At 37.6% G+C, this 15435-nt stretch overlaps 1 protein-coding gene across 1 annotated transcript in view; it reads right to left on the bottom strand.

Moving 5' to 3' along the window:
• The window catches only part of LOC136885417 (gastrula zinc finger protein XlCGF46.1), a 293140-nt gene that overhangs the window by 34309 nt on the left and 243396 nt on the right, over window positions 1–15435 (bottom strand). Inside the window, exons 6-7 of the mRNA XM_068230328.1 lie at window positions 9017–9146; window positions 5315–5410 (exon numbers count right to left, since the gene is read on the bottom strand). Of these exons, the coding sequence (XP_068086429.1) occupies window positions 9104–9146 (43 nt within the window). The 3' untranslated portion in view covers window positions 5315–5410; window positions 9017–9103. The remainder of the gene's footprint in view (window positions 1–5314; window positions 5411–9016; window positions 9147–15435) is intronic.

The following is a 15435-nucleotide window of genomic DNA, read 5'->3' as shown; positions in this document are numbered from 1 at the left end:
TTTTTTAACATAGTGTAGTGCATCGCTTGATCCTTAAGCCTCCACGCGCAACAACCACCTTTCTTCAAGTTCCAAAAAACAGAAGAACCGTTCTAGCATTCATGTGTTTTTACGTCTATGAATATCTTGATAAACAACTTAACTTTGGCTCAGTTGTTCTTCGAATGTATAACAGCATATTTAAGGAGCCAGCATATATTGAATTCTTTGATCTGCAACTTAGGGATTTCCATCCCTAGCAACTTTTTAATGCCGTACGGCACACTGGACTTTAATCTTAAATGAGGTGACTTCAGCTCAGTTGTTCTTCAATTGGATAACAGCATCTTTAAGGAGCCAGCATATACTAATCTCCTTATCCAGCAACTCAAGGATTCCTACCTTTAACATCTTTTTAATGCACACTGGACTTTTCATGAATGTCAGTCATAGAGTTAATTTTTTAACATATTGCTGCACGTCTCCTTAAATCATTTCTCAATATCTCACATGGTACGTACATTTACGAGGCCTTATGTGTCCTTACATTGTTTAATTTCTTTGGTACTTATGTTTTAATTTTGCTTTAGGCTGATGATGGCCTACTATTGGGTTGAAACCAGTCCCTAATCGCATATGTACTTTAAACTCAGTACATTTTGTACTGAAAAGGTGGGCCATAATAATACATTAGTTTAACTCTACTGCAGCTCATCTTACCCAGAAATCAAACTGACACTGTACTTCCCTCCCTTTTTCTATTTTTTGTTTGCTGCCTACTGTACTTAACCTAACTTTTTCAGTGTAGTGGAGTTGTTACTTTATAATGGCAACAGATTTTCATTTCAGTCTTTTATTTGAACTTATTTGAAGAGATCTTTAGCTTAAGTTGATGTTTTATGTCAAAACACTTGATAACATCACTTTTATGAACCATTAATGTGAGAAAAATGGGCAAAAAGAAGGTCCAGCTTGGCAGTTATTTAAAGACAATAACAAAGGCAGTGTTGTCTACAATTACTGTAATGTTGTATACAAACATGCTAATGTTAATAAAATGACCAATCATATCAGAAAATGTTTGAATGTCCTGAAGAACGTTAAAAATTAAATAATTGAAAAAGAGGTCAACCTATTCAATACATAAGAGAAAGAAATGTAGTGATTACATTCTTATTTAATAGTGATAAGAAATGGGACCGGTTTCGACCCTAGTCCAGGTCATCGTCAGCCGTTCTTTTTCATGTGCAATGTTTTTCTTGTTTTTTATGTTTTGAACGGCTGAAGATGACCTGGACTAGGGTCGAAACCGGTCCCATTTCTTATCACTGTTAAATAAGAATGTAATCACTACATTTCTTTCTCTTATGTATTGAATAGGTTGAAGCTCTTTTTCAATTATTTAATTTTTAACGTTAATACTTTCAATACGGAACAATGAAATTTTTATCTCTAAATGTCATGAAGAAATGAAGAAAATTCTTGTTCAGCACAAAGAAAACACATGAATATCTTCAACAGCAAGAGGAATTGGAAGCAGATGTGTCTTTGGGACCAGAAGAATCAAATCCAGGGCCTAGTTCAAGTAGCAGCCAAATTTTTAAATTAACATCCCCGGGCAGTGTGAGTAGCCTATCTGGAAGGAGTAACAATTCCACCTTTAGTCGACCTCGACCGTCATCAAGCGCCAGCAGAGGAGACTAACTGACCTTTAAGTACCACATGGACAGTCAATTAAATGTAAGTAAAATATTTTTTAAAATATTATATAATGCAGTTCAGTTACGGTATAAACAGTAGGTCCGGTGACCGGTACCCATCGGACTGCAGTATCTTCTTGAACATAATCAATTTGCCTAAGTAACAAATTTGGGTAATTGTTTACAATTACTGTACCACCTTCCATTTTTTCATACTTTTACATTTACTTTCTGTAATATAAGTAAAAACAGCAGAATTAGGTGTCGCAAACAATGCTAATTGCCTGTGGAGGCAGTTGCTTCTGCAAGCGCTATACGACTTTGTAGTGGTTTAGCGCTGGACAGTTGAGCAATAAAGGCTTGCGGACAATAACTTCCTTATCGGACTTTTGGACATGTCGATACATGTTTGGGACACCTAATTTTGCTGTTTTTGCTTCTCTTTTTATATCAGAAAGTAAACAGTAACTAGTTTTGTAAAGGGATTGTTTACTCAAGACACTTGTTTTGTTGTAGGTTATAACAACAATATGGCATGCCTAATATTGTTTGTTTCTTTTTTTTCTTTTTCGGAAAGCCCCAATCAAAGTTTGGCAAAAGCAGTGTTCATAAGCGGAGCTCCGCTATCTATGGTTGAACATCCACTGTGGTTAGAATTCTTGAAAAAACTTACAAACCACCATCCAGGTATCGTCTTAGTTCTTCATATCTCAAGGCTCAGTATGCAGAAATGCAAAATGAAGTCGCAAGCCAGCAAAATGATTTGAAGACAGAATATCTTTGAAAATTCCTGGGCAGGCTAGGTGGGGAAGCAACTTGTTTTGTTTACAAAATTTAGTAGCAAATAAATCTGTGCTTCAAAAGCTTGTTGTTAGTGAGGAAGCTGAAATCACACCAGAAATGAAAAGGCAGCTACTTGATGATGGAGTGTTTTGGATTAAAGTTCAAAAGCTGGTGAACATTTTATATCCAATCATTGAACTTATTACTGACTTTGGGTCCAACACTCCTATAACAAACAATGTTTTCACAAAGTCTCACAAACTACACAACACTCTCAAGCAAGAAATTCCAGAATACCCTCTTCAAAAATCTGAAGAGAAAACTGTGCTAGCCAAACTGGAGAAAAGTCTGAAACTTGGTGTAGGCCAAATTCATCTGGCTGCCAACTTATTGAACCCTTCATCTCAAGGTTGCAATTCGAAACCTGTTGAACTGCTTGATACTATTGAGTTTGTCTGTGAAGTCGGCAGAAGCATGGGAACAAAAGTAGTTGCACTTCGGCAAAACAGTGCGGACTACAGAGACAAACTTAGACTTCTCTGGGAAGGATTAAAATATACTGAAAAAGAGAAAGCAATTAGCCCTATGTTATGGCGGAAGGGCTTGAAAGGAACATGTCTGCTAGCTGATATTGCTGTGAAAATTTTAGGCGCTCCAGTAACATCTGCTGCTATTGAACGAACGTTCAGAACATTCAGCTGGATCCACTGTAAGAAAAGAAACCAACTTACAACAAAAAGGGCTGGACAGATAGCTTACTTGTCACACAACTGTAATCTGCTAAACAAAACTCCAAAACCAAGAAAAGAAAAGAGTCCAAGGATACAAGGCAAAAAAGAAGTTGAAAACACCAAATGCAAGTTTCCTGTAGCGACAATAGCGAGGAGAGCAATGAGGGCAACATTTTGCTCTCAGACGAAGAGTACATCTCTGAGAGGAGCGTGATGAAAACTCAGATTAGTTGTACTACTCAACTGAGATTTTTCATTGCAAATTGGAATACAGGCCTAAGCCTAAAGAGATTCATTATGAACAGCTTAATACATTTGTTAAGCTTCATTAAACCTAAATTAAGTAAGGCCTCTATTTTTCTAGAACTTTTTAGTGTAACTGCTAATTTTCTATTTACTAGGTCTTTTGGTTATTTGATTATTTATTTCATATATATGAATGATATTAGAAACTGTTCTGAAAAACATATACAGTGTGCTGAAAACTGTATATTACACCTTTTGTAGAACTTGGCCAATGCTCTGAATAAATTTCCCCCAACTTTTATTTCAATGTTTGGAAAAGCCCTAGTTCAATTCTGAGCTTTTCAGGTTATAACTATTGAATTTTATCTCCTGATCTAATTCCCAATTCTAATTCTGTTTTAAGTCCCAATTCTAATCAAATTTAATTTTATTAACCATCTAATGTTGCAACGTTTTTAAAAAGTTAATGCAGAATAGTTTGCATACCAGTATCCTTTTTTTAAGGTTCAACTTACCATGGCACAGGATCTTTGATGAAAAATCTAAAATACCCAGGTATTTACCCAAATTGGGTATTTACCCAGAATTATAAATACCTGGGTATTTTTATATCACTCCTTATGGTACAATCCGATTTTTGATATTATGTATTGTTTAGCAGCATTTAATCTGTAAATGAAAGTTTGTAATTTTGTAAACATGCAATCAATATATATATATTCATGGAAGTGTATTTGTAGCAATGTAGAAAGGGTGTGTCTGCGATTATAATTAATACTTTACAAATCGATAGTGACTCTCAGCAGCAAGGCGTCTGCTAATGTGATGCTTTACTCTCCACATTGACTGGCAGTACGAAAGGGATCCTTCTCTAACTCCTGTGTAACTGGCATTAGTAAGGAGTAACTACCATTGTAATGAATAACTCCCTTCTCGATTTGACTAGCAGGAATCAAGGGAGTGTGCAGTTTCTTTAAAACCTCCCGTAACCGATCGTGTTTGGGAGTAGGCAAGTATGTCCGACATTATAAACAAATTTACCCATCTAAAATGTGACTGGCATTAGGCATTATTATGCAATCTCACCAACTCTGTGTGACTGTCATTAAAAAAAGGGGCCTGTTGTTATAATGATGACAGCACAACTCAATTTAGACTGGCAGTAAGGAAGGTGGCTGCTATTATAATAAAAACTCCTCAAACGTAATGTGTCTGAAACTAGGAAAGGGCGCCTTAATGAAATTTCCCCAAATAGATTGTGACTGCATAGTAGGTAATGGGGCCTCCCATTATAATGAAAACTTACCTATTCAATTGTGAATGGCAGTAGGCTAGTGAGCATGCCGTTATCATCACAACTCCATTAATCACACTTTACATTGGAAACAACATATGGGAAAAATCACCTTGCTGTTTCTGGATAACGTTAAGAGACATAAGAGTAATTAACTTTGATATCCATATTAATGTAGAATGCCACAGCAAAGCACGGGTACTTTTGCTAGTAATCAATAAGATTACTAAGGTGTTTTATTTGGAAGCAACTAGTAAAATATCCAGCAACAGAAGAATGTACCTTATAGCAAGTCTGTGTTTCAAAATATTTATGAAGTCAAAAGGATTAGTAGGAATGATACCAGATCCCAAATGATAAACCGTACAGGTCATTAGAGCAATCCTAACTGCTACACAATACATAATGCAAGATTGTGGAACAACTTCAAGGAAAAGTGAAAATTAGGTAAGTAAACAGTCAAACTCATAAAGAAGTATATTTTCCATAGAACTATCAATCGTATGCATTGAAATTAAAGGTCAATCACTGATACCTTTTGAGCCATTTTCTAACTATTTTCATGATATTATGTACATTACCTCAAGAGAGTTTTCCTGTGTTGGCTCTGCCTCTGTTAACTCTGATTTGGCTTCTTTTTTCACAGCTACCACATCCGATACATGTTCAATATTTTCCTGTGGAAAATAAGATATATTATGTATACACATAACGCACATCTACAAATATAGTCACCTGCCACTATCATAGTTACTTTCAAAATTTCACAAATGTTTCAGGAAGATTTCTACCAGAAGAGGATTGTTAAAAGTAAAGACTCTACTACTCACTCCTTATGTCAGGGAAAGGATGAGATTGAGAACCAAATATAAAATGAGAAACATTTTTCTAGCCATATCAGAAGATATCCTACCAGGGACGGGATTGGGGCCATCTTGCACAAAATTTGGAAGGAAGTGGCTGTAGACATAAAAATAAATTGTCTGAACTGTTTTCATATGTCCAATCATATCAGTCATCTTAGAGTTTGTCTGAACCACTTCCAAGCGCTAAAACTGACCTAAATCATCTTTTATTCTTCGTATAGGTTGTGTTTACAGACTGATTAAAATACCTTGAAATATTTGAATCACATTCTCTACTCTGGTTTTGCTTAGCTCACACTGCATTGAGACAGTTCTGCTTCAAACAGCATATTTGAATGCTTCGAAGTGTGAAAATAAAAAACTAACATGAAAGAAGAAGGCTTATAACAGTCAGATAACAGGGAAAGATGTTCTGCAGTCCAAACTTAAACAACTAAAAAGGAAATGTTGTACCACTACAAAGATTTTATGTAGTGTTCTGTGAAGAACTGTGGGGGTTAGAACAACATCAGTGGGGGGTCAGCAGTGTTGGAGTGTACATCTACAGTTTCAGAAGCTCTTTCATGATCTACTACAACACATTTAAATTTCTCAGTTGGATTCATAAAACGTCGTCTGCACTAAAGGGGTAGGGGAGGGACTGTGAGCAAAAGCTTACATTCTAATATAAGTTAATTTACAAATAAAAGTGAATTAAAGTGTAAAATTCTAGGATATACCAACTTAATGCATTCAGTATGGAAGACAGGGAACAGTAACCGAACAAAGGAAAGGATGAAAAAAATATGCACAAAACGGAGAGGGAAATAATGACAAAGAGGAAAGAAAAGTTCATTTTTAATGTGCCAAAGTCCTCATAAGTGTCAGAGCCCAGTAAGAAGGGGCATATTAAAGAAAATATTCTCAGAAATCATGTATTCTAGAGTCCCCAAACATGGTTCTCTACGTAACATAGACTATGATCTGTATTTGAGGAATAAAATGAGCTAATCACTCTTTTTCCTTTCTAAATGAATTCAACGTCTGAGCAAGATACTTATTTTGAAATAAATTATATTCAGGTTTTGAGCTATTTTATCTCACATATGCCATAGGCAAATCTGCTTTTTCCTTAACACACATATCTTCCAGCAGATTATGGATATGAGGGTAACCCTGTGTTGACATTCTGTTTAGCAGACAGGAGTATCCAGTCTCAAAAAACACTGACAAAAGATTAGTGATTTACCTTCTTTCACACTAGTAAAGATAGGAGCAATAATTTTTAATAGGAGTACTAATTTTTAACATGTGGTGCTAATGCAGGTGCCGTAGTATTGGAGGATATTAGAGTTTTAAAAAAATACAATGGGCCAACGATCCTCTTTTATAATCAGAGTAAACAAAGTAATTTCAATATTGATAGTAAAAAGTGCAGAATAATCCAATCCCAACCTTATCAAACTCACAAACAATTTCCGATATTGGCACACTTTTCTTCAACGTAATTTTGAGATTTGTTCAAGTTTGACACCGAACATAAAATATATCATAGTACAGCAGTACACTCACATCTGGGATATGTTCAGACACCATTCTCTTTTGTAGTGCCTGTAACTCAGAACCCAACAAAGCACACCTTTATTCTGAGAACAGTGTGAATCAATTGCAGAATGTTAGCTTTAAGAAACTCTTGGACAATATTTCATCTATAATTTTATTTTTGCTATTAGCTTTACGTCGCATCAACACAGATAGGTCTCATGGCGACGATGGGATAGGAAAGGCCTAGGAGTTGGAAGGAAGTGGCCGTGGCCTTAACTCATTGGGCCCAAGCCACGGAACTGTTCCGTGCTTCGTCTCGGTGGACCAAACGCTGGACCTCGGAACTGTTCCGTTGTCTCATTTTACAACGTAATTCTACTTTTCCTCAAGAGATGGCAGAGTGAGTTAAATTTGTGATTTGTGTAGGGACTCTTTCTTTGCAATGTTATATGCTCTTTGGTAATATATATCGATAGTGTGCTTGGTAATATTAGTTTGAAGTGGGCTATCTCTACCTTTGAGATTCGCTTGTAAACAAGATGGCTGCCAGTATAGAACTGATATTTACAGATATATAACCCCTTTTAGAAAGTAATGATGATTAGGAATGTACTTTTTCAGTGAAATTAGTAGTAATTAGTACTAGTGTGAGCAATGCTCCTGAATAACAAATAGATGTGGAAATCGAAGAGAAAGTGCAAAGAGAAAACTGGGTTACAGCTCAGCAGGCGGACTGAGTAGGCCTACGGTCCCGTGATGCTAATAAAATAAAGTGTTTTACTGTATTCCTTGTTCCGCAGTTTGTAGTATGGAAGCCTTTTGTGTTCATGTATATTTAAATCTTTAATGGTCTTGTAACTAAGAAATTTCTCATGATATGAAGCGACACTATATTTCCTCCAAAATAATCCCAGCGCCAATGCAGTTTCAATCCAACAAATATGCAGGGCTCAATGGGTTAATTAAGGTACACCCCAGCATTTGTCTGGTGTGAAAATGGGAGACCATGGGAAAAAATCTTCATGAAATTAGCATCTCACCATTTTACTCTCTGAGCTATCAGAAGAAGGGCCATTGAACTGAAAGCCACACACTCAGGAGATTGCAATGGACTGTGATTAGACTAGCAACAGACAGAGCAAGGAAAAATCATGAAAATATCTTGCTTCTTCTCGAAAATATTCCAATGCATCTCCGCCTTCATCAGGATGTTTGCTATAGATGAGCTATACTCATAGTAAACTGCCAAGGCAGAATTTTACTCACCCAATAATAGTAATATTGTAAAGACGTTTAAATTATGCAAATCTTACCTGGAATTCCTTTTCAAGGAATAATATGTTCACCATGAGAGAGCCAGGGACCAACTGACCTTAACCTAATTTGATCCAGCACCCAATATTTTCCATCACTTCAGCAATTACTAGCACTGCAATTGGCTGACACATAACATAAAATGATGTCAATACCACACAGATTCCATTACCAAACCATACAGAATAAATTCATACCCCTGCCCCAGAAATCCATCTCAATAAAAACAGAGGTAATCAATTAACAACACACATTCAGACAATGCCCAGAAGCCTCGATCTTGAGACACTGCCTCTCCCACCTTTGTCACAAGCTGGACCTAAGCAAGGCTCTTTCACTATCAAGCCCACAACATTAATTCAGCCCATTGCCACTATAAAACATAGAATGCACTGCCATCTCCCTAGTAAATGCTACAGGTCAACTGACCACTCAGTGTCCCTAATCTGGGGCCTTACGCCACCAGAACCCTGTCCTTGTCTCATGAACATAGATTTTTGCCACTAGCTTGATCCATAGATGTCCATCAACACAAGAAATGCATCTGATCTCTATAAAGTTATCTGGAATGAGACTTACAAGTGATGCATTTGTTGTTTCTTTGAGCCAGGCTGGTTCCTCCTTGATCTTTACATCCAGGTCCATTTCACACTGCAACTGAAGTAGTTAGAAGGTACTGGAATTGCTGATTTCTTCCAAACACCCTACACTGAAACACAGGAGAGAAAAATATATTACCTTATTGCTGTCATTGCTGCTTGGGTTATTTGTCAACAGACTTAGCAACAAGCTTGTAATTTTATGACTGTCAATATTATGATGACTGCTGATATCGTGATCTTAGCTATAAGTACTTCAAGTACACTTTGACTGATAATATGTTCATGGCTAAAGACCTCCAGTTTTACATGACACTTTATATTATATTCATAGCTATAAAACATACAGTTTTATATGGAACTGAAACCATAGCAAGATGACTTTTTTTTTATCCAACCTACACTGATTGTGATTGAAATGGACAAAATTTCTTGAAAGTTCATTGACTATTCCATTTGCATATCACTCTGTTCACCTGGGTCCGTATCTTAGCATCCTCCTGCCATTTTTATATTCTGCACTTTGCTTCAAAACTAACTGAACAAGTTCACAGTGCCACGAGATTTGTTCTATCAAACCTTTCCTTCCTAGGACTAAATTCTCACAAACTGTTCTCCTCTCCTCAAACTGATTCACTGTCTCTTTATTTGAGACATGTTCTACCCATCAGATCTTCAACAAGATTCGATACCATGGCATTTCAAAGGATTCAGCTCTGTTTTCCTTGGCACCAGTTTCACTTCCATACGGTGCCGTACTCCACACTCAGTGTCAACATAACTTGTAAGTTTTTCAATCCACTGAACCTAAAGCACATGATAGAGTTTAGGCTGGATTTCGTGATGACACTTATAAATAGAGACGAGGCATATGACCGTGTACCATGGCAATGGTCTTGGATGCATTGATAAAAAAGAAGGCAGGGAGAGGAGAAGAACCAATTAAAAAAACAAAAAGTGAATAAGTAGTATGAAGACTATGACAGGACAAACAAACTGAATCAAAGTAAAACAGGACTTCAACAAGGATGTGCAATATCCCCCATACTCTTCATTAGAGTCATGGATGATATCCACAAGAGTATACAACCAAAACTGAGAACCAAGCAGGCAAACACTAATGATGGGCAACGCTCTCGCTCGAGACTGACGTCACAGATCTCGAGACCGATCCTCCTGTAGTGCAAGTTGAGCGACATACCAGTAACTACGACTGTAAACTTTATAGTATACAGTAGTATATCACTGGCAGTTACTGCGTGAAATAACGTTCTCATATGAAAACATGTGAGCCAATACAATTTCTCAAAAGCATGAAAAAGTACTGCATGTCAGTATCTTAAACTGTTCACGACTGATTCGCGGTGGACATCTTAGCCGAATAATCCTGCATAATTTGTGAATAACTGTAGATAGGTTGTTCACCTAGTTGGATACTACAGGCGTGGAATCGAACTTGTGGCGGGGAAGATGTGCTTTGATACATATGCAACCCCCATTACATGAGTGGAACGTGTAATCTAAAATGCCCGACTTTGCGCCAATTCATGCAGCAGGGGTGATGGGCAACGCTCTCGAGACCAATTCTCGTGTGCTGCGAGCTGCGCGACGCGACGTCTCAGTAACTACGAGTGTAAGCTTGATATTTATCATCAGCAGTTCTCATATGGAAACGTGTGTGACTATAAATTTTGTCAAAAGCCTAGGAAAGAACTGCATGTTGAACTATGAGCTCCTTAATACCATTAACGAAAGTGAAGTCATGACGCCAGTATCTGGAACTGTTCACGAGTTATTTCAGGTGGACTTATTAGCTGAATAACCCATATAATTGGTTAATAACTGTTATTAGGATGTAAACCTACCTGGATGCCTCACAATCGTTGTCGGCAGGGTAGCTTCTTGTGATTCAGACCGGGCCGGAGGTGTTCTCTGACTATTCCTCTTCATTTATATTATGTTATTTTAAGTGTCAGTTCATCTCAGTATTTCTACCGACGTATTTTACTTCTTTTGAATAAACAGCACAGCGGGCTGTGCTATGTAGCATCTCTTCAATATAACCGACAACCACGACTTACGTTGCATTTTGGACATCGTCTTCAAGTTGTCGCGTACAACTAAACGCAATTACACATTCCACTGTCATATACCGAAGTACATAATTATGACGGGAATACATTGCAAGGAATTATTTCCTACGTCACTAAAATATCGGCAAACACAAGCAGTGGTCATACGTTATTGAGTGTGGGGTCTGATAACGCTGTACACCTACAAGTCGAAATAACTGGAGCAAACTGAAGCATTTTAGATTACACATTCCACTCTTACGTAATGCTGGTTGCATATGCAGCAAGGTGCATCTTGCCTCGTCTCAAGTTCGAATAATGCACGCCTCTGGTATCCAGGTACGTGTACCTACAGTAGCCGTCAGGTTTTGTGCTTAAACCACTTATTCGTATACCTACCAGTGCATACAATGCCGAAATTCACATCCTATATAATTACGTTATACTGCGTCAAAATTGAACTCTGTAAAGTGAACGCCCTAGTCGCTTGTTGACACGAATTTACGAAATGGAGAAGACCTGTGGTTGGCTATTCGCATACTCGGCACAAACAACATTCAGCTCCGACTACCTGTAGGCCTACGACACGCTGCTCGCCGCACAATGATAGACAACGCTCTCGAGATCTCTCGAAATTTCTCGCGAGAAATAGTGCCTGCGATAGTCTCGAGAAATCCCGAGAAATCTCGAGACCTAGTCTCAGACTGCCCATCACTAGCAAACACCTTACTCCTTACAGATGGCACTGTAATATGGGGAAGATGAAATGGAAGTACAACTTGCCGTATGGAATCGGGAGATAAAGAAATATGGAACGAAAATAAGTGTGGAGAAGTGTACAATAGTAGTGGTAAATGAAAAAGCGTATGGCTTTTAGTGACGGGAGTGTCTGAGGACATGTTCGGCACACCTGGTGCAGATCTTTTTTATTTGACTCCCGTAGGCGACCTGCACATCGTGATGAGGACGAAACGATAATGAAGACGACGCATACACCCTGCCCCCATACCAGCGAAATTAACCAATGATGTTTATAATTCCCGACCCTGCCGAGAATCAAAATCAGGACTCCTGTGATCAAAGGCGAGCACGTTAACCATTCAGCCATGGAGCCAGAGATAGTAGTGGTGACGAGAGGTAATATAGAAGGAAGTGGGAATACTGAAGTAAATGGGAGAAAATTGGAAGTTGTGGAAAGCTTCAAGTATTTGGGGAGAATAATTGCAGAGAAAAATAAATTAAGATAGTGGAAAGAGAATTGAACAAGCCAATGGGTTTTACCAATTGTGAGAAGTATAGTCTGGAACTGGCACATCCCACAGGAATACAAGAAAATTTTGCACCCAGTGTATTACACACCAATTTTGAGATGTGCAGCAGGCACATGGACAATAGCAAGACATGATGACAGCAAAATCCAAGAGGTCAAGATGAAATTCCTTAGAGGAATACCTAAAAGGGAAGACATGAAGGGATAAAATCAGAAACATAGAAATCAGGGAAGGAATTGGATTCTCTAAACTGCAAGACAAGATATAGACCAGTAAGCTGAAATGGTATGGTCACATGATGAGAATGGAAGAGGAAAGAGTTCCCATGTTAGTATTTACAGAGAAACTGATAGGAGAAAGACATCAGGGAATGCCCAGGAAGAGGTGGATGGATACGGTGAAGGAAAGTACAGAGAAGGGAGGAGTAAAAGTAGAAAAAAATATTGGAGGAAGGAAGGGAGTGGTGGAGAGATAGAGAACTGAAGAGGTCCTTGATTCTCAACTCTACCCAGAAGACTGGAAATGGAAAATGAAGAAGAAGAATCTGTTGAACTGAAGACTAAAATTTACACAACACTGCCATGAACTCATTTCATCAACAATGACACCAACCTTTCCTTAAGTCTCCTTTCTTTATTTGTCTGTGAATGTCACGTCTAATGACACAACCGAGGGGTGTTTACCAGCGCGCCCCTTGAAGGGAGTACAGTGTCAAGCAACTGGTTTAAATGTTTAACAGTTTTTAATGTTCCCCAGCTGGTACGAAACTTGTCTGTGTAAGCGGTGCCTCATTGAATATATTTCAGCCAATAGCAGTGCTCGTTAGTCACTTTGTAATATTCTACTGTAAAAGTAAATGTACTGCACTAACAGTGAATACTACAATTTCTTACACATGTAATACGAGCTTCGTTCCTGTGGCCAGTTGCGTCAATTCTTACTCATTGCCAGGAAACAGATTTTTATGTAAAACATATCTATTCTGGAAACTATGGTCAATTATTTGTATATTTCAGTGTAGGGGACAATACTAAAGTGTGCCACGTTTACTTGTTCTAGACATCACTGCTTATTCTATTAATATATTATTAGTTTTACTTTCAAGTGACTACCTTTTGCAGTTTCGAGAGCCAGAATTTATTCCTGAAGATTTTTCTTCCTTTCTTGCTAATTGTTTAACATCGCACTCACACATGGAAGGGAAAGGACTAGGATTAGGAAGATGAAGGTAAATTAATGAGAAAAGGGGGAAACCACGGTAACGGTTTGCAAGGCTGCCGATCGTGGAATTCGAACCCATGCAAACTCACCGCCACTCACCCCTGAAAAAGATCATTTACACACCAATAATTATGCGGAAATATGTTCGAAACAGAGCCAGCCTAATGTTAAGTAAAACATGAGGACTAAATACTGGATATAGCTGTTGTGGCGTAGGCTAATGATGTGATACAGAAGAATCTTCGTAACAACACTGATATACCTAGAATTCTACATATTCGGATAGTGTTACAGATATCCTAAACGGAACAACTCTCAAGATTTCGAATCCTACTACCATCTTTTGCAGCCTAGAGTGTAAAGAAAAACTCAGCATTCACAGCGTCACTTTTAATTCGCACACAGATGTAAATAACATATGAACACAATAATCAACATTATACACTACATCTTGCAATTTCTTTCTCAAACAACCATCTAAAAGTAAAATTTAAGAAAATTTAAAATATTAAATATAAACAATATATAGGCTAGAATGCTGAAACTGAGAAAAATTACCTAGTATTAACTTCTTACGGTTCTCAATTGAGATCTAGATTCGCAAAAGTAAATTATTGAAACTTGAACATTACCGACAATATGTTAGATGTTGTGAACACACTGTAAAATGATAGAAATCACAATTCCTCAAGGATGAAAATCTGTAACACAATCAACGGTAGATATGTCAGTGTTGCCAACACTTAAGTCCAAACTCCCCCAAATCACTTCTAAAATCCCTCTAAATGAGACAATAACGCCCAAATAATAATAATAATAATAATAATAATAATAATAATAATAATAATAATAATAATAATAATAATGATAATAATAATTTTGCTGCCATTATTCGCACAAGGAATAAATCACTCCACATCATTATTGACGCATCACAGATATTGCCTAATTTCGTTAAAACACCATGCAAAAATGGCATTACAACTACATGAACTGTAGAGTCACAGTCAAAACTGTTTTGAGTTACATTCACGTATTGTGGGGATTTCCCTCCTACATGACGTTGACTACTAGAATAGTGACGTTTACTCTACCAACGGACCAATGCACTATGTGCGAGACCCGAGGTCTGTGATTCCCGTCAACTTTTACCGAAATAAATAAATAATTACCCTGCGGTTATCGAGGAGCAGGAGGGGCAGAGAGAGAAGGCGAGAGATATGCATGTCTCTAATATTATGACATATCGGTAGTTATTAATGAATAAAAAATTCAGTAGATTGTATATAAATACAGCTATATGCTAGTAGTCAATACACAAAAAGAATAAGAAAGAAAATAATAAGGCGGCTGCTGCGTTCGTAAAAGAGACAAGAAGAAGGAATCTCAAGACACGTGAATGGTTTGTACGTTTAGAGCCGCTAGAAGAGAAAATCATGACGTTGCATGATTAACTGCAGTGTCTGAGACGGGCTGGCAAACAGTGAAAATATTAAACCTCAAGATAAAATCGACACACTAGCGGACCCAAGCATGCTAGTGCAATGAAATAAATAAATAAATAATGATTATGTCATCCCCATAGTCTCTCAAAATTCCTCAAAAAGTAATTTCCCCCCTAAAATTCCCCAGGGGCGTAGCCAGGGGGGGGTTACTGGGGGTTAGAACCCCCCCCATTGAACTTTCACAAAAAGAAAATAAATAGAAACTGACAGTAAACAATAAACTTCTTTTATGTGATCAAGATAAACTCCCTGCAATCTACTGCTTGTTGAGAGTGTTTGCCACCCTACCTGTCACCACTGCAGCCAGTGAGAGATCATTTTCAACATTAA

The sequence above is a fragment of the Anabrus simplex genome, chromosome 14 (assembly GCF_040414725.1).
Source record: "Anabrus simplex isolate iqAnaSimp1 chromosome 14, ASM4041472v1, whole genome shotgun sequence".
Taxonomy (NCBI): domain Eukaryota; kingdom Metazoa; phylum Arthropoda; class Insecta; order Orthoptera; family Tettigoniidae; genus Anabrus; species Anabrus simplex.
This window is presented reverse-complemented; position numbering and strand designations above follow the sequence as displayed.